The sequence below is a fragment of the Erinaceus europaeus genome, unplaced genomic scaffold (genome assembly GCF_950295315.1).
Source record: "Erinaceus europaeus unplaced genomic scaffold, mEriEur2.1 scaffold_705, whole genome shotgun sequence".
Taxonomy (NCBI): domain Eukaryota; kingdom Metazoa; phylum Chordata; class Mammalia; order Eulipotyphla; family Erinaceidae; genus Erinaceus; species Erinaceus europaeus.
Window position 1 is genome coordinate 23,257 of NW_026648085.1, and position 17,244 is coordinate 40,500.

Here is a 17,244-nt window from a genome sequence, read left to right on the forward strand (position 1 = left end):
CTCCTCACTCCTCTGTAAACTCCATTGGTGTCTGTGCCCTTGGGTCTCTGCAGAATGACACAAAATGTCTGTGGAATAGATACAGGAGAGCCCCACAGAACTGCTCATGTAAGGGGTTTAGAACTGAGCAAGTCTCAAGCCCAAAGGTGACAGGTCCAAAGTTGTCATAAATGGCCTCCACATTCTAGATGTTACAAAGGAGCGCGGTTTGGTGAAGGTTGTGAGGGAGAGGTTGCCGTTAGGGATATATGTGCATGCCTAAGTGTGGCCTGTGCTGCATGTCGGTGCTTGTCTGACATGTGTAGCATAGGCACACGCATATAGGAGGTGGATCCATTTGTGTGTTCGCCTTTAGTGCTGCTAGACTAGGCCTCTGATAGTGACGTGCAAGTGCAACCCTCCAGGGGTGCTCAGAGAAGCTACTGCAGGGTTGTTGAGACTTCAAGACAGCTCCATGGATGGGGGAGGTCACAGGGAACGGGCCACATCCCCTGACTCCTGTGAAGAGGGGGTGGTCAGGGACAGAGCCCGATGCTGCCCCCTCTGCGTGCTTCCCTCCTCTGCAGGGGTCTGTGTCTGTGAACTGATTAACTTGAGTGCCTTTTTCTCCTTTCTCTTCTTCCCTGCAGTCAGTTCTGAATGTGATCAGTGAGCTGCAGGAGCAGATGTGTAGGCTGCAGCTGGACATCCAGAGACAGATGCAAGAGCGTCTCTTACTCAGTAGGGACCACCCTGAGGAGGTGGCTGCTGGTGATGGCAAGACTGAGCCCCAGCCCTGCAGCCAGGACTGTGCTCACTGGGAGGGGTCACTTGTAGGAACCACACTTAAGTATACCAGAGCATGTGTGTGGGGACCCTTTGCCGGTGGAGGGGTTGGGGTTTCTCCTAACCACAGCTGAGTGTGTCAACTTAACACGGGTTCACGGTTACCTCTGGGTGGAGCTTGGGACTTACTGAACTTCCTGGCCCCAATGAGCAGGGGCTGAGCAGATGAGACCAACCTCTCAGACGTCTCATGGTTCTCATGGCCTTTAGGATGACAAATGCAGTTTGCCAGGGAGTGGAAGATGGGAAAGAGGTTTAACAGGTGTCCTGAGCGATAGGTCATTTACGCAAAGGAAGTCTTGAAGCTTTCCTTCCTGGGTCTCTTTCTTTCTTTCTTTCTTTCTTTCTTTCTTTCTTTCTTTCTTTCTTTCTTTAAGATTTTTTTATTTATTTATGAGAAAGATAGGCAGAGAGAGAAAGAACCAGACATCACTCTGGCACATGTGCTGCCGGGGATCAAACTCGGGACCTCATGCTTGTGAGTCCAAAGTTTTACCACTGCACCACATCCCGGACCACCTTTCTTTCTTTTTTTTCTATTTTTTTTTTTTTTTGCTTCCAGGCTTCCAGGGTTATTGCTGGGGCTGCACTATGAATCCATTGCTCCTGGAAACTATCCTCTCCCATTTTGTAGCCCTTGTCATTATTATTGTTGCCATTGATGTCATTGCTGCTGGATAGGACAGAGAGAAATGGAGAGAGGAGGGGAAGACAGAGAGGGGGGAGAGAAAGATAGACACCTGCAGACCTACTTCATCGCTTATGAAGCAACTTCCCTGCAGGTGGAGAGCCGGGGGCTCGAACCGGGATTCTTACACTGGTCCTTCTGCCTTGCGCTTTGTGTGCTTAACCCGCCGCACTACTACCCGCCACCCCACCCCAGGTCTGTTTCAGATATGAATCTTCCTCCTAGCCTGGAAGACTAAATGAAATCTCATGTTTCCTCCATTCCTCCCTCCCTACTTCTTTCCTTATCTTTTATTTATTTAGTTTTGAAAAATGACATTGTTGGGGACCAGGCAGTGGTGATCCTGGTTGAGTGCACACATTACAGTACTCAAGAACCCAGGTTCAAGCCTCTGGTCCCCACCTGCAGGGGAATAGCTTCATGAATGGTGAAGTAGGTCTGCAAGTGTCTGTTTCTTCCCCTCTCTATCTCCCTCTCCCTTCTAAATTTTTCTCTGCCTCTATTTAGTAAATAAATAAATAAAATGTTTTTTTTTCAAATGGTATTGTTAAAGAATCCTCACAACTATGTTATGGAAAAAGATTTCCCCCCAGTGAGAAAATAGAAAATGTTTCCATGTGTTGTGAACAATAGAGCCACCATCTGAAATTCCAGGAGAAAAATGCCCCCCCCCCTTTCTTTTTAACTCACATCAGTGTGGTTTATTTGTCTTCGAGCCTTATGGGGTGTATCTGTTAAGGTCTGGACTTGACCTCTCACACTGGCGATACTGAGTCCTAAGGGATGTGCTGGGTGAGACCTGGTGATGGCTGCAGCAAAGACATGAGGATGCAACTCGAAGGCCCACAGTGCCAAGGAGGGGATCAAGGTCTCCTTAGCTGTGAGCACAGCAGAGGGGCTGCCCCTGCCCCGCTGGAAGTTCCGGTGACCCTTCCCCACCCCTTTAAGGACCATGCTACAAGTCTTTCTCCAGTGGGGAAGAACTTCTTCTACATTGATAAGTGGGAAGTTAAGATGTGAGGAAGGGAACGTGCTGGGGTAGTTTTCATGTGGAGTGAGTTACCACAAAGACTTGAAGGGAAGTCAAGCTTGTCACCAGCCTGTGTAATCATTTGCAGCCAGTGACGGGCAACAAGACGCACAGAGGGAGACATGTGGAAGAGGTAGCAGCAGCCTGGAGATGTTCCGTCTGTGCCCCCACTCGCGGCAGTACTCTCCACGTCTCTGGTTCTATTAAAAGCAGATCTGGCCCACACACAGCGCCAAGAGAATAGCTTAGGCAGAAGGACTTCTAGCATCTGGCAGTTGGGCTTCTTTGAACCCAGCCAGAAATATTCTCAAACTATGATTCTCAGTCTACTACAAGCTATATTTGGTTTTAAATTCATCAGCACAACTCATAATGCGGACAGAAAAACTTTCTTTTAAAAAGTCATCCATGGTGGTCCGGGAGGTGGTGCAGTGGATAAAGCATTGGACTCTCAAGCGTGAGGTCCTGAGTTCAAGCCCCGACAGCACATGTACCGGAGTGATGTCTGGTTCTTTCTCTCTCTCCACCTATCTTTCTCATCAATCAATAAATAAAATCTTTAAAAAAAAAGTCATTCATGGGGAGTCGGGCAGTAGCGCAGCAGGTTAAAGGCACGTGGTGCAAAGCCCAAGGACCAGCATAAGGATCCTGGTTCGAGCCCCCGGCACCCCACCTGCAGGGGAGTCACTTCACAGGCAGTGAAGCAGGTCTGCAGGTGTCTGTCTTTCTCTCCCCCTTTCTGTCTTCCCCTCCCCTCTCCATTTCTCTCTGTCCTATCCAGCAACGATGACATCAATAACAACAATAATAACTACAATAAAACAACAAGGGTGACAAATGGAATAAATGAATAAATATTAAAAAATAATAAAAAAAATTAAAAGTCATCCCTGTATGCCTCCCTCAGCTGTAAAGCACATCTTAGCAAATGGCCCTTCACCGTTCAAGTGAACAAGGTAGCTTTCTAGAGGGTTGCTTCCGGATTCAGAGAGCTGCATGTTAGTTAAAAAAACGACAAGTCCATTTCATGTGTTCATTGTTCAGAAGGAGCATACATCCACTTTGTACCAGGTTAGCCAAGTGGTCCTGGACTTAGCAGAATGCTTCATGGGAAGCTGGAGAGATGGTTCAGCCTGCTGGGATACATGACTTGTATGGAAGAGTCTCCTCCTAGCTCCCCATCCCTCTCCCACCCCCTCCCAGAGGATGCAGATTCAGTCTCTGGTACCACTTTATCTCGGAACTAAATAGGTCTATGATTATCTCTCTGTGTGCCTCTCTCCACTCTCACAATCAATCAGTCAAATAATCAATAAATAAATAACTCCTGGGGCCGGGTGGTGGTGCACCTGGTTGAGCGCACATATTACAATGTGAAAGGACACAGGTTCGAGTTCCCGGTCCCCACCTGCAGGGGAAAAGCTTCACAAGTGGCGAAGCAGTGCTGCAGGTGTCTCTCTCTCTTCCTTTCTATCCCTACCCCCTTCCCTCTTGATTTCTGGCTGTCTCTATCAAATAAATAAAGATATTAAATAACTCCTAATGTAGTTCACAATATAGGAGGCAGGCCCTAGCCATCAACATTCAAAGTTGTAAGTTAAATTATCATCAAGGCAGAACATATACAGGAGTCTCTAGCAGAGCTTAGAAGGAGACCTCGTGGAGCTTGGAGGCCCTGAGGGCTGTAGGATGGGCAGGAGTTAACTTGTGGGACAGTTGCAGACAGAAGGGATGGCCTGTGTCAGGGCTCAGAGAGGAAAGAGAGATCGAAAAGAATCCAGTGTGACTGGAACGTAACTGCAGAGAGAGCAATACGAGAGACATTGGGTCAGGCCAGGTCAGTGGGCATGTCCTATGGGTGATTTGTGTCCCCATCGATGTCGGGGTGGAAGGAATCAGTGGATGCCAAAGGGCAGATGACAGGTGCAACCAATGAAGAGAGCCTCTCAACTCTCCAAACAGAGCAGAGTGGTGGGGGTACTGGAGCAGAGTGGTGGGGGTACTGGAGCAGAGTGGTGGGGGTACTGGAGCAGAGTGGTGGGAGTACTGGAGCAGTGCTCACAATTAGCCTATGACCTAGCTGGGCAAGCCAATACCTCTTCACGGCACCTATTCTGTACTGAGGGCACCGCTTACAGGGAACACAGTTGTCTGAAAGGAGAACAGGCTCTAAATATAAAAGGAAAATGTCCTGGGAGTCGGGCTGTAGTGCAGCAGGTTAAGCACAGGTGCCACAAAGCGTAGGGACCAGCGTAAGGATTCTGGTTCGAGCCCCCGGCTCCCCACCTGCAGGGGGGTCACCTCACAAGCGGTGAAGCAGGTCTGCAGGTGTCTATCTTTCTCTCCCCCTCTCTGTCTTCCCCTCTTCTCTCCATTTCTCTCTGTCCTATCCAACAACAACGACATCAATAACAACAACAACAATAACTACAACAATAAAACAACAAGGGCAACAAAAGGGAACAAATAAATAAATATTTTTTTAAAGAAAAAATGTCCTCTTTCTTACATCTGGCACAAGCTGGCCTTTGTTTTTAGTGGTCACACAGCTTTTCCTGAAGTAAGGCCCACATTTAATAGGGCCAAGTGGTGGTACATGTGGTTGAGTGCACACATTCCCAGGTTCAAGCCCTCGGCCCCCACCTGCGGGAGGGAGAAGCTTCACAAGTGGTAAAACAGGGCTGCAGGTGACTCTCTGTCTTTCTCCCTCTTATTCTCCCCTCCCCTCTCAATTTCCCTCTTTCTCTCTCCAAAGTAAAAATAACACACGCACACACATACACACACACATGCACCACGTTTAATTATGAGGTGAAGTGTGGAGCTTGATGAGGTTGCCCTTCTGGGGGTGTCCTCTATGCATGAGCTTAGCCAGAGTTGTAGATCCAGAAAGTGCACTTCTCTTTAACCCTCAGATCTCTTTCTGTCGCCTCTCTCTAGGAGTTACTGCAAGAGCTCAGGCATCTCAAAATCAAGGTGGAAGAGTTGGAAAATGAGAGGAATCAGTATGAGTGGAAGCTGAAGGCCACTAAGGTAAGTGCAGCTCTGATGTTTCTAGAAAGGACTGAGGCCCAGTGGGGAGGGCCTGCATTATATACAGGAGTTTAAGCCAAACCAAAAAAAAATGTATTTTGACCCCACTGATTGCACCTGCCACAGTGCCCAACCTGTACCCAAAGGGGTTTGATCCAGGGGGGATCTCCTTGGAGGGCAGGAGAAGATGAACTGTTGAAGTGTGTGTAACTGAGTCTTCATCTTATTCTCTGTCCGTCCAAACTACACTGAGCCAGTTGGGTCAAGAAGAAGGGACTCAGTGAGTGAGTGAGTGATGAGTCCAAAGGTAAATAAACTAAGTCACAGGAGTTGGGCAGTAGCGTAGCGGGTTAAGCACAGGTGGTGCAAAGCGCAAGCAAGAACTGGTGTAAGGATTCTGATTGGAGACCCTGCTTCGAGCCCCCGGCTCCCCACCTGCAGGGGAGTCACTTCACAAGTGGTGAAGCAGGTCTGCTGGTGTCTATCTTTCTCTCCCCTCTCTGTCTGTCTTCCCCTCCTCTCTCCATTTCTCTCTGTCCTATCCAACAAGGATGACATCAATAACAACAATAATGGCTACAACAATAAAACAACAAGGGCAATAAAAGGGAAATAAATACTAAAAAAAATAAAATAAAATAATAAACTAAGTGACATTGGTTGCATTTCTTTAAATTCAGCATCCCCCCCCCCATAACCAGATTTTTAAATCAGTATACTTTGTTATCTTTTTTTTAAAACCTATTTTGGATAGAGAGAGAAATTGAAAAGGGAAAACTAATTGAGGGGAAGACTAAGAGGCAGAGAGATAGAGAGACACCTGCAGACCTGCTTCACCACTCATGAAGCTTCTCCCTTGCAGATGGGGACTGGGGGGACTTTAACCTGGGTCCTTGTGCATTGTAATAAGTGTGCTCAACCAGCTGTGCCATCACCCAGCCCCTTAAGGGAGTTTTCTATTCAAAGAATATCACTCACTTGAGTGGAGCACTGTAATGGAATCCTGGAGGGTAGGGAGCTTGTCTCCCACACATCCTCCTTTTCTGGCCCTAAATTTCTGGCATTGATCACTTATATACAATTTTTTTGTTGCTGTTGTTGTTTCTGGGGTTATCGGTGGGGCTTGGTACCTGCACTAGGAATCCACTGCTCCTGGAGGCCATTTTCCCCCATTTTGTTGCCCCTGTTGTTGTTGTTATTGTTGCCATTGCTGTTGTTGTTGTTGGATAGGACAGAGGGAAATCAAGAGAGGAGGGGGAGAGAAAGCTAGACACCTGCAGACCTGCTTCACCATTTGTGATGTGACCCCCCCCCCCTGCAGGTGGGGAGCTGGGGGCTTGAACTGGGATCCTTACACCAGTCCTTGCACTTGGCGCCATGTGCACTTACTTAACCTGCTGCGCTACCATCTGGCCTCCACTTATATACAACTTTATATCTCACTGTAGGAGATAACTATCAGCATGATGTTGTCTCTGTAATATTCTGAATGTAAAACAATTTCCTTAATCATTTTACAGATGAGGGAGCTGAGGCATGGAGTGGTTAAGTCATTTACCCCCAAGATTTCGTGGCTAATCAGTGCCAACCCTAGGAGTCCATTAATCCACTGTTCTCTTTTTAGTCCAAGTGTAGCCTGAAATGTGCTGTACTCCACAGTCACCAGCTGAAAGAACTCTCATAGCTCAAACCTTCCATCACAGTGTTCCACTCAAGCAGGTTCTGTCTTGGTGAAACCTTTGAAGTTGGGCATCACACCTTGTCTTATAAACCCAAACAACTCCTTTCCTTTTAAATTGCCGAAATGCCTTGCCTTGGCTTGTAGACCTTTGTGGGACTGAGTCTGGTTAATTAACTACAGGGTGTGGAGTACCCTGTATGTGCCCACGTCTACCAGGTCCTTTGCACACTTACTCTCATTCACTCCACAAAATAACTTAGAAGCGGATGCTTGACTGACTATCCTTCTTTCACTGGAAAGGAAACTGAGGTGCAGAATACTCAGGTGAGGTTGAGAGCTGGGTCTTGGTCACTACAAAACTCATGTTCTTTCCTGAGTTAGTAACGTTGCCTGCACCAGGGTTTGAATGTTTTTCCTCTTCCCACTTAAACTTCTCTGTCCCTAAAGGCAATTCGTCTTCCAGCATAACAACATTAGGGTGGTGTGACCTCTGGGTGTGGTGAGGCCCAGGGGTCAGGGAGGCAAACTGCAGTCTCTCCCCAGAGCCACTCTGCATTACCTGTGCTTTGGGCCTCTTGCCACAGTTACTTATTGGATCCCTTGCCTGGATAATCATGACTATGGAGACAGTGGCAGACTTTGTCCCCGGGGTCAGGAAGAACAGCAGCTGTGGGATGTTGCTGGCTTCCCAGCTATGGGGACAAAAGCCTCTCCCTCAGTGATAGAGCATCTGGCCTTTTTGGCCTAGTCTGTGAAAGTTGGGCCCAGCTGCTTGGTCTGTAGGGTTTAAAATAAATGCCCTCCTGGGGCTATGACTGTCTCTTTCTCTCTCCTTCTCTATTTACCTGATGTCTTAATTTCTCTGTCTTATAAAAATAAAATATAATAAATAATTTTAATGATTAATACTTTTTCTTTTTTTATTAGTGATTTAATAATGGTTTACAAAATTGCAAGATAGCAGGGATACAATTCCTCACCGTTCCCACCACCAGAGTTCTGTGTCCTCATCCCCTCCCTAGAAAACTACATTGGTTCTCCCAAGGTCACAGATATAAGTTGACTATTACTTTTGTAACTATCTGTATGTATAAATTCTTGGCCTGCTTTTTCTAAGGCACTGCCTTTTCTTCCTCTATATCACAACTGCACCTATTACTACTTCCAAATATCTTGCCTTTTTTTTTTCTCTTCTCTCTATCTCTCTGGGTCCTGATAGAATTGGGTTTCAGAGCCAATGGGGATATGACCCAAAATTCTTTATGGCGTGCAGAAGGTGGAAATTCTGGCTTCTGTAATTGCTTCTCTGCTGGACATGGTTGTTGGCAGGTCAATCCATACCCCCAGCCTGTTTCTGTCTTTCTCTAGTGGGGTAGGACTCCAGGAAGCATTAATGAAGTCATCTGCCCATGGAGTTCAGGATGAAATCATAGTATCACCTGCAACTTGGTGACTTTCATGCACTAAGTTCTGAGGCAGAACAAAATGGTCACTAAATGGGGACCAGAAAGTAAGAGTAGAGCAGGTGAGGAGAATAGGGATGTTAAGTTGGTAAGAAGCTAGGAAGTCTATTTTAGGTATGTTCTTAGGAGTCTGTGACTATAGTCATTTTTCCTTGAGCTTGATAGTTAACATGGAGGTGGGCTAAAAATATCGTTTAGAAGATATAGTCATAGTTGAGAATAGAACTAGAGCAGAGATTAGCTCCCAGACTTGAAGAAAAGAGTATGAGAAGGCATGGAAGGGCACACCTATGAATACCTGTGAAATTCAACCTGCTATGCATAGTAGGCACAAGGGGACCACCCAGTTCAGCTTCCCATGTGTGTACATATATGAGTGTGTATGCAGGTGTGTGTGTGTGTGTGTGTGTGTGTGTGTGTGTGTGTGTGTGTGTGCCTGCACGCACACACGATTCTGGACCAAGGGCCGACCTGTCATTATGTACAGTCTTAGCTCCCTGGGCATCAGTGGTGTTTGGGCGACAGAAGGCAGGGCAGGGAAAGAGCTTAGTGAGACAGGAGAATGGGGCTGGCCAGAGCAGTAGTAGAAGGCCAGAGCAGCAGTAGGCAGGACCAGATCAGATAGCAAGTGAGAAGCTTTGCAGAACGCCACCTTGTCGGGAGGTCAGTGAGCACCAGGCACTTGTGGTCCTAACTTTTTACCTTGTCCTAGGATGTACTGATGCCGTGTTTTGATTTGAGGCAGTTCACAGGCATCCTCTGTTACTTTTCCAGGCTGAGGTCGCTCAGCTTCAAGAGCAGGTGGCCCTGAAGGATGCAGAGATCGAGCGTTTGCATAGCCAGCTCTCCCGGACTACTGCTTTCCACAGTGAGCATGTCGAGAAAGGTAACTGGCATCACTGCCACAGAAGGTGTTAACCCTGGGCACTGTGCCATCTTGTAGAAGTGGGCCTGCATGTCTGTAGGTGAGTGTGTTGTGCCTTTGTGTGTAGGTGTGCTGACGAGCACAGATGTGCTTGGAGGTGTGTGAGCATGTCCAAGTGAATGGCTGTAAGCACCATGTACCGGAATGGCCTGTGAAGCACCGTTCTGTGGTGGGGCATTTTCACACAGCCCCTTTCTTAGCCAGAAGACTCAGCTCTAAAGATTGTCTTTCTGAAGCACTCTGATCATTGAAGCATTCTGCTTCAGTGGAAACTTATTTTATTTTATTCATCCAACTGATTGAAAGGGTGTGTGGGTGTGTGTGTGTGTGTGTGTGTGTGTGTGTGTGTGTGTGTGTGAGACCAAAGAGAGTAGCTGTATAGATTCATTTTAGTTATTTATTGTATACCTTTCTTTCTTCCTTTCTTTATTTCTCTTCTTTTTTTTTAATTTATGTGTTATTGGATAGAGACAGACAGAAATTGAGAGAGAAGGGGGAGATAGAGAGGAAGAGAAACAGAGAGACACCTGCAGACCTGTTTCACTGCCTATGAAGTGGCTCCCATGCAGGTGGGGAGCCGGGGGCTTGAACCAGGATCCTAACTGGTCCCTGCGCTTTATGCCACGTGCGTTTAACCCACTGCGCTACTGCCCGACTCCCCTTTCTTCCTTTCTTTCTCACTCTCTCTCTCTCTCTCTTTTTTTTTTTTTTGCCTTATTGCTGGGGCTTGGTGCCTGCACTATGAATCCACTGCACCTGGAGGCTGTTTTTTCCCCTTTTGTTGCCCTTGTTTATCATTGTTGTTGTTGTTGTTGGTGTTATTGGATAGGACAGAGAGAAATCAAGAAAGGACAGGAAGACAGAGAGGGGGAGAGCAAGAAAGACACCTGCAGACCTGCTTCACTGCTTGTGAAGCGACTACCCTGCAGGTGGGGAGCCGGGGGCTCAAACCAAGATCCTTACGTCGGTCCTTGCACTTTGCACCATGTGTGCTTAACCAACTGTACTACCGTCTGGCCCCCTTGGATACCTTTCTGATACTTTTACAAGACTCTGAGGTTATAAAGACACAAATCATTTTTTTTTTCTAGTTTCTTTTTAACTCAATATTTTTTGTTTGTTCCCTTCATAAGATATGAAGAGACCATAAGACTTCTTCTATAGGTGATATCAGTGCCATGATTAGGGAAGCCATTTCTTAATAGGGCAGGGACTGTGTCTGCCTTCTTGAAGACTCTCTCTGTAGAGCTCAGTGCAGTTGTTCAGCCTATGATGGACTCCTAAAGAAATATGTATTGACTAAGAAAAAGGATAGTGACTGACCCCGAGGAGTGCAAATCTTGCTGATGAAGAATAGGAGATAAATCCTCCGCTACTTTTTTTTTTTCTGCCTCTAGGTTTATTGCTGGGGCTTAGTGCCTGCACCATGAATCCACTGCTCTTGGAGACTAATTTTTTTTCCTCTTTTGTTGCCCTTGTTTTATTGTTGTTGTATTTATTATTATTATTGCTATTGATGTCATTGTTGTTGGATAGGACAGAGAGAAATCGAGAGAGGATAGGAAAACAGAGAGGGGGAGGGAGTCGGGCTATAGCGCAGCGGGATAAGCGCAGGTGGCGCAAAGCACAAGGACCGGCATAAGGATCCCGGTTCGAACCCCGGCTCCCCACCTGCAGGGGAGTCGCTTCACAGGCGGTGAAGCAGGTCTGCAGGTGTCTATCTTTCTCTCCTCCTCTCTGTCTTCCCCTCCTGTCTCCATTTCTCTCTGTCCTATCCAACAGCAACAACAATAATAACTACAACAATAAAAAAAAGGGCAACAAAAGGGAATAAATAAATAAAATAAAAAATAATAAATAAATAAATTTTAAAAAAACAGAGAGGGGGAGAGAAAGATAGACACCTGCAGACCTGCTTCACCGCTTGTGAAGCGAACCTCCTGCAGGTGGGGAGCCGGGGGCTTGAACCGAGATCCTTATGTCGGTCCTTGCACTTTGCACCATGTGAGCTTAACCCGCTGCGCTACCGCCTGACCCTGCAGCTACTTTCATCACAATATGTAGTGCTGATGACTATTTGCTTTGTGTGCAAAATGATTGAATATCTTCCAACTTCTTGGGCTGCAGGAAAACGCTGGAAGAGATCAGATAGTCCTGTGATTGGCTCCACTTCCAAGTTTCATCCTGGCCTCCCGGCGCCTAACTTGGATCCCAGACTGGGCTGGGAAAATCACGTAGCCATGAAGCAATGGTTTTGGAGGGAGATAAAATTTAACAACTTCCCCCAGTTTTTCTCTCACTGTCTCCCCCAGCCATTGAATATATCACTTACCTACCAAGCCTAATGTGGGGGCTAGGTCACCCTATCACACCCTTCTTCTTCTTCTTCTTCTTCTAGCATTTGCCCTTCTTCCGTAGCCAGTCATCACACCCTAAACTATCACGATGCTAAACTTGGACAAGGAGTTCCCACGCCAGGAGCCAGGACTGTTGAGCCAGGGATCCTTCCTCTTCACCCTTATGAGCAAATGTCCTGTACTTATGTCTGAAAATGAAGCTCTACAACTACATGCAGAGTCCATAAATCCAAGTTTCCTATTATTAATGAATGGAATGAGCATTAAAAAAAAAAAGGATGCCTAAACTACTGCTCCCCAGTCATGTGTTTATCTTATGTTGTTGTCACAATTCCCTTTTGCAGCACCCACTAGGAATGAATGTGGGTTTTTATTTGGAAAGTCTTACTGTGTGCCAGTTCTTAAATCTCTAAATATTTGGCAGAATGAAGCACATTTCCTTTCAGCATTGACCTTTGATCTGGGTCTCCAGTTCAACGTGGGAGGAATTTAAGAGTCCTTATTAGGTTCTAAGTGAGAGAAGACCATAGATTGATAAAGATCCCCATAGGGAAGTTCTCTAGGTAGAAGATTGTTTTATTTAACCACAGAATTTGTTTTAGTATATTTATATATGCAGCTAAACACCTGTGAGTTAATTCAGACTATAATGTTTAAAATAAGTCAAGGAATGGGGAGACCATTCAGTATGTCAGAGCAGAGGATTTGCATGCCTGAGGCCTTGAAGGTCTTAGGTTCAGTCTCTGGCACTTTCGTAGGCAAGAGCTGAACAATCCTGTGATCCCCCCCCCCTTCTTATAAATATAAATCTTTAAGATCAGTCAAGTGCCTGTCAACTCTACAGAATCATTTTTCTCCAGTTTTCATTCTATTTTCAGTGTTCTATTTTAAATTCTGTACTATAATCCATGGAATCGTATGGTTTTCTCCCAAACTAGCTAGCTGTCAAGGTACAGGCCTACTCAAGTTAGAAAGGATGATTTTGTGCTCTTATGAAATAGTGGTTGTGAAAGATTTTAGGTTCCTTTAGGCCACCTCTGAATAAGTCACATTTTTGATCTCTCCCACAAATGTCTATAAAGAAAAGGCAAAATACTGGGTTCATTCGTTTAGTAGTTTAATAGTATTTAATGAGACTGACTTTGTGCCAGATACTGTAGACCACAGGCTCTTTCAAAGGAGTAAAGGAGCCCATGGGTAATTTATTCCCATAGAAAGTCCTCACAGCATAGCATGTAAGGGATAGCTGCTTGCTCGCATTTCTGTAAAGAATTCTCACTATACCCAAATTATTTTAGACCAAGAAATTCAGCGTCTGAAAATGGGGATGGAAACCTTGCTGGTTGCCAATGAAGATAAGGTAAGATGGTCCTTCAGTGGCTTTGTCCTTGCCCTGCTGATATGCAAGGTAGCCCCTGCTGGTTTCTGGTATTCCATGCAGGGCTGTGAGCAGCACGTAACTGAACCAGGAGTGTCAGGAGAATGGACTCTGCTTCCAACAGACTTGGCCTCAGTCACCTATTTTTGGCTCATACTCTTGGGAGTGTTATCTAAGTGTCATCTCCTCAAGGCAGATTAAAATCAAACTCGTTTGTACATGCAGGGGAAGAAACACCACTGTAGTCACCATCAGCGTCATCACTGCTGCTTAAATTCCCAGCAAAATGAGAGAACCATCTTCCAACCTCCTTATGTGTACATCCTGGTCATAGGTGTATAGAGACGCTAGACACAATTCTGTGCTATTCTCCCTGCCTTTTATTGCATTATTTTATTTGTTATTGGATAGAGATAGAGAAAAATTGAGGAGAGGAGGAATGGTTAAGGGGGAAAGTGGCAGAGACAGACCTGCTGCCCTGCTTCACCTCTCATGAAGTTTTCTCCCTGCAGGGGGGAATCAGGAGCTTGAACTGGGTCCTTGCACACTGTAATGTGAGCATTTAACCTGGTATGCCATTGCCTGGTCCCCTCCCCTGCCTTCTTACATCCTTCACTTCGGCTTCCTGCATGATCATGAAGTAGCCACCTTTGTAACTACACCTTACCTACTGGCTGATACACACATCAGCATCACAAACCTACATTGTATAATGCAGTGAGATTCAAAGCTCTTCAGTAGTTTTGCCCAGTATGACAGGAGATAGCTAAGCCAGGGGTCACACACAAGTTTGTGTTAACTGTGGGATTTGTGAGGTCTCTAGATTGCCCAGGGAAATGTTTTGACAGCTTTGTCATTTTTCTGTGTGGAACTCCAGGGGACAACACTCACACCAGGAAGCAGATGTTATTGGCAACTGCAGAGTAGTAGGGTGATAATGAGTATTCTGGTTCTGGAAATGTTTAAGTGATGTCAAACAGGTCTTGTTTTATGTTGGGAATTTACCTGAGAGTCTTCAGTTAGAGAGAAGAGGACCCGTAGCTGCCTAGCAGACACACCACTGAGAACCCAGACTCTGAGAAAAGGGCTGGACACTGTTTCCTTAGGAATGCCACACCAGCCCCATGTGGCATCTCTTCTCAGGGTTCCCCTAGGACACAATGAGGGTCCCCAAATGATTGGACATGTCAGTGTTGTTCTTGACATTTAAGTCTGCTCTTGAACCTTGGCAGGACCGCCGGATTGAGGAGCTTGTGGGACTTTTAAACCAATACCGGAGGGTGAAGGAGATTGTGATGGCCACTCAAGGTAAGAGCAAAGCAGAGCCTTCTCACCATGGTCAGCTCACCCACTGTGCCAAATTCAAGTGCAGTTTTGCCAGACAGTTTGCCTTCATTTGGTGAAGACCCTCCTCTGGAGAGCACAACTAGGCACAATGTTCTGGATGGTGAGAAATTGGCAGCTATTGATGTCTAGAAACGGAGTCAGATGGTAGCTAGTGCTGAACTCCCAAGGAGTATCCAATCACCAAGAAAACAAAGTTTCAACTTGAGTCCTTCAGTGGGAATCTCCTCCCTTCCAGGCTGCCACACATCTTCCCAGGATTTCAGTTAGAGAAGAGGAACCTTCATGGAAATTAGAATTTGTTGTAGAATTTAAACACTCCCCTGCCAGGCTCCCAGGACACTTAGCAGGCTATTTGGAGTCTCTGGGTATCTGAATTCCCACAAGAAGTCCCCAGATAGGAAGGGCTCTTTGTATCTCAATGATGCTGGCCACACTGGTAGACCATATAGAGCATTGGTTTTCTTGTGGGTTGGCGGGGGTACATGCCAGGCCTTGTTTGCTCTTTTGACTTGGCTCCCCATGACTGAGGCTTAGGAAAGTAGCTACTTCACAGGAGAGGGCTTCTTGGAAGGGATTCAAGCACCTCTGATTCTGGCCGAATTCCTAAATCTTCTTGGTATGAAGCCAACCTCAGCCTGGGATGTAGCTGTACCACACAGGGTCACTGCCAGCCCAGCCCAACACAGACATCACACTTCTCCTTTCTCTAGTCCTGAGTCAAGTCAGCCTAAGGTCTAGTTGCCTGTGACCATGGAGAAGATGGTCGGAAAGGATTATGAAGAGGTGCCTTCTCCCTGTGAGTTTTGACCTCGACGTGACCTTCAGATATCCTGAGGAGTTTTTTGAATCCCACTCTTTCTTTGACAACAGAGAGACTGATCAGAGGACTGGTCTGACATATATAATGGCAAGGAACAAACCCAAGGCCTGGGTATGCAAGTCCTGCATTCCATTGCTACATCAGCTCCCTGGTTGCTCACCCCTGAACCCATGACTTGAGTGTGCACAGTACTACTGGACTCACTCAACATCATTATGGGAAGGAGACAGCCACTCCATTATCCCATGGTACTTCCATGTGTTCCTAGGGGTTACCTAGGGCATCATTGATGACAAGGCACAGTCTTTCCCTTTTGAGGCCTCTGTTTCAGAGCCCCCAACCCCTCAAAATCACACTCTTAATGTCCCTTTAGGTATTTACAAGTCTGTGTAAAGAAGGGAAAACAGTGTTAGGGTTTTGTGGAATAAATTTTAACTTCTGGACAGATCACACTATGGTGACCATTCTCTCTGCAGGTTCCTCAGAAAGAACTCTCTCAGTCAATGAAGAAGAATTGGATGGGGGTTTCAAAAAGTGGAACAATGCAAACAAAGGGCCTGAAGAATTATTTAAGCAAGAGGTGTTGTACTTTTATTTTTGGTGTGGGGGTTTTAGCTTATATGAGTATCTGTGGACAGATTTAAAAAAAAAAACAAAAAACGATGACTCTGGAGGCCTGTGTTCTGGTTGCAAAGAATGGCACAATAGTTACTGAGCTTGCAAGGATAGGGGCTTCCTTTCTTCCTTTCTTCCTCTCTTTCTTTTATTTTAATGACCAGGGTCAGGATTCTAAGACTGTCTAGCTTGGTTTTCCTTTAATTTCTGGAATATAAGCTTAGCCCCAAGGTGCTGTTTTACTTAACACTGTTTCTCCAGCACCTGCAATAATGCCTGCTGCCCACTGGAGACCGACAGACATTTGTTAAATAGATGAATATACCTTGGTTGGCTAGAGTTCTGAGGTTCCCTCTTTCACAAACATTCCTTCCAGCTCCTATAGTCAACATGCATAGTTTCTTTCCCTTGTCTTTTGCCTGTTTAAAAATTGGTCCTAGCATGTGAACCTCTGGACCTGGACTTGAAACAAATAAGCATATTCATAGATATATATTTCAGGTGGAGAAAAGACATTTTTAAATTAGTGATTTAATATTGATTTACAAAATCATAAGATGAGGGATCAGACAGTGGTGCACCAGGTTAAGCACACTTAGTAAGAAGCACAGAAACCTGCACAAGGATCCCAGTTTGAGCACCCGGCTCCCCACCTACAGGAGGGTCACAAGTGGTAAAACAGGTCTGTAGGTGTCTCTCTACCTCCCCTTCCTCTCTCAGTTTCTCTCTGTCCTATCCAATACCAGTGAAAAATGGGAGGATTTGTAATGCTGGTAACAAGCTCCAGAGATAACCTTGGAAGCAAAAAAAAAAAAGAAACTATAAGATATCGGGTAATGCCGGGCTAGCTTCGTGGGCGGGAGACAGACGACCAGGGACTCATGGCTGAGCTGGGAAGCAGTGCAAAACTGGCTTTATTCATCCGCATTTATACTCTCCAGGAAGGAAGTGGTAGGGTGTAAAAACAGGGTGTGACTAGGAGAGGGGCCGGAAGGAAAAGAGAGAGTGAGCCAGTGGGATTAAACCAGTGCCCTGCAGGCAGGGCGGGTCTCAGGTAAAACAGTGATTATGTAAAGAGACCA

General features: G+C 46.0%; 1 protein-coding gene across 2 annotated transcripts in view; it reads left to right on the forward strand.

Moving 5' to 3' along the window:
• The window catches only part of LOC103117632 (liprin-beta-2), a 54,979-nt gene that overhangs the window by 11,499 nt on the left and 26,236 nt on the right, over positions 1-17,244 (forward strand). For both annotated transcript variants that reach the window (XM_060184718.1, XM_060184719.1), the window contains exons 2-6: positions 5,484-5,576; positions 9,495-9,606; positions 13,301-13,362; positions 14,613-14,688; positions 16,024-16,127. In XM_060184718.1, coding sequence (XP_060040701.1) covers positions 5,484-5,576; positions 9,495-9,606; positions 13,301-13,362; positions 14,613-14,688; positions 16,024-16,127 — 447 coding nt within the window. The remainder of the gene's footprint in view (positions 1-5,483; positions 5,577-9,494; positions 9,607-13,300; positions 13,363-14,612; positions 14,689-16,023; positions 16,128-17,244) is intronic.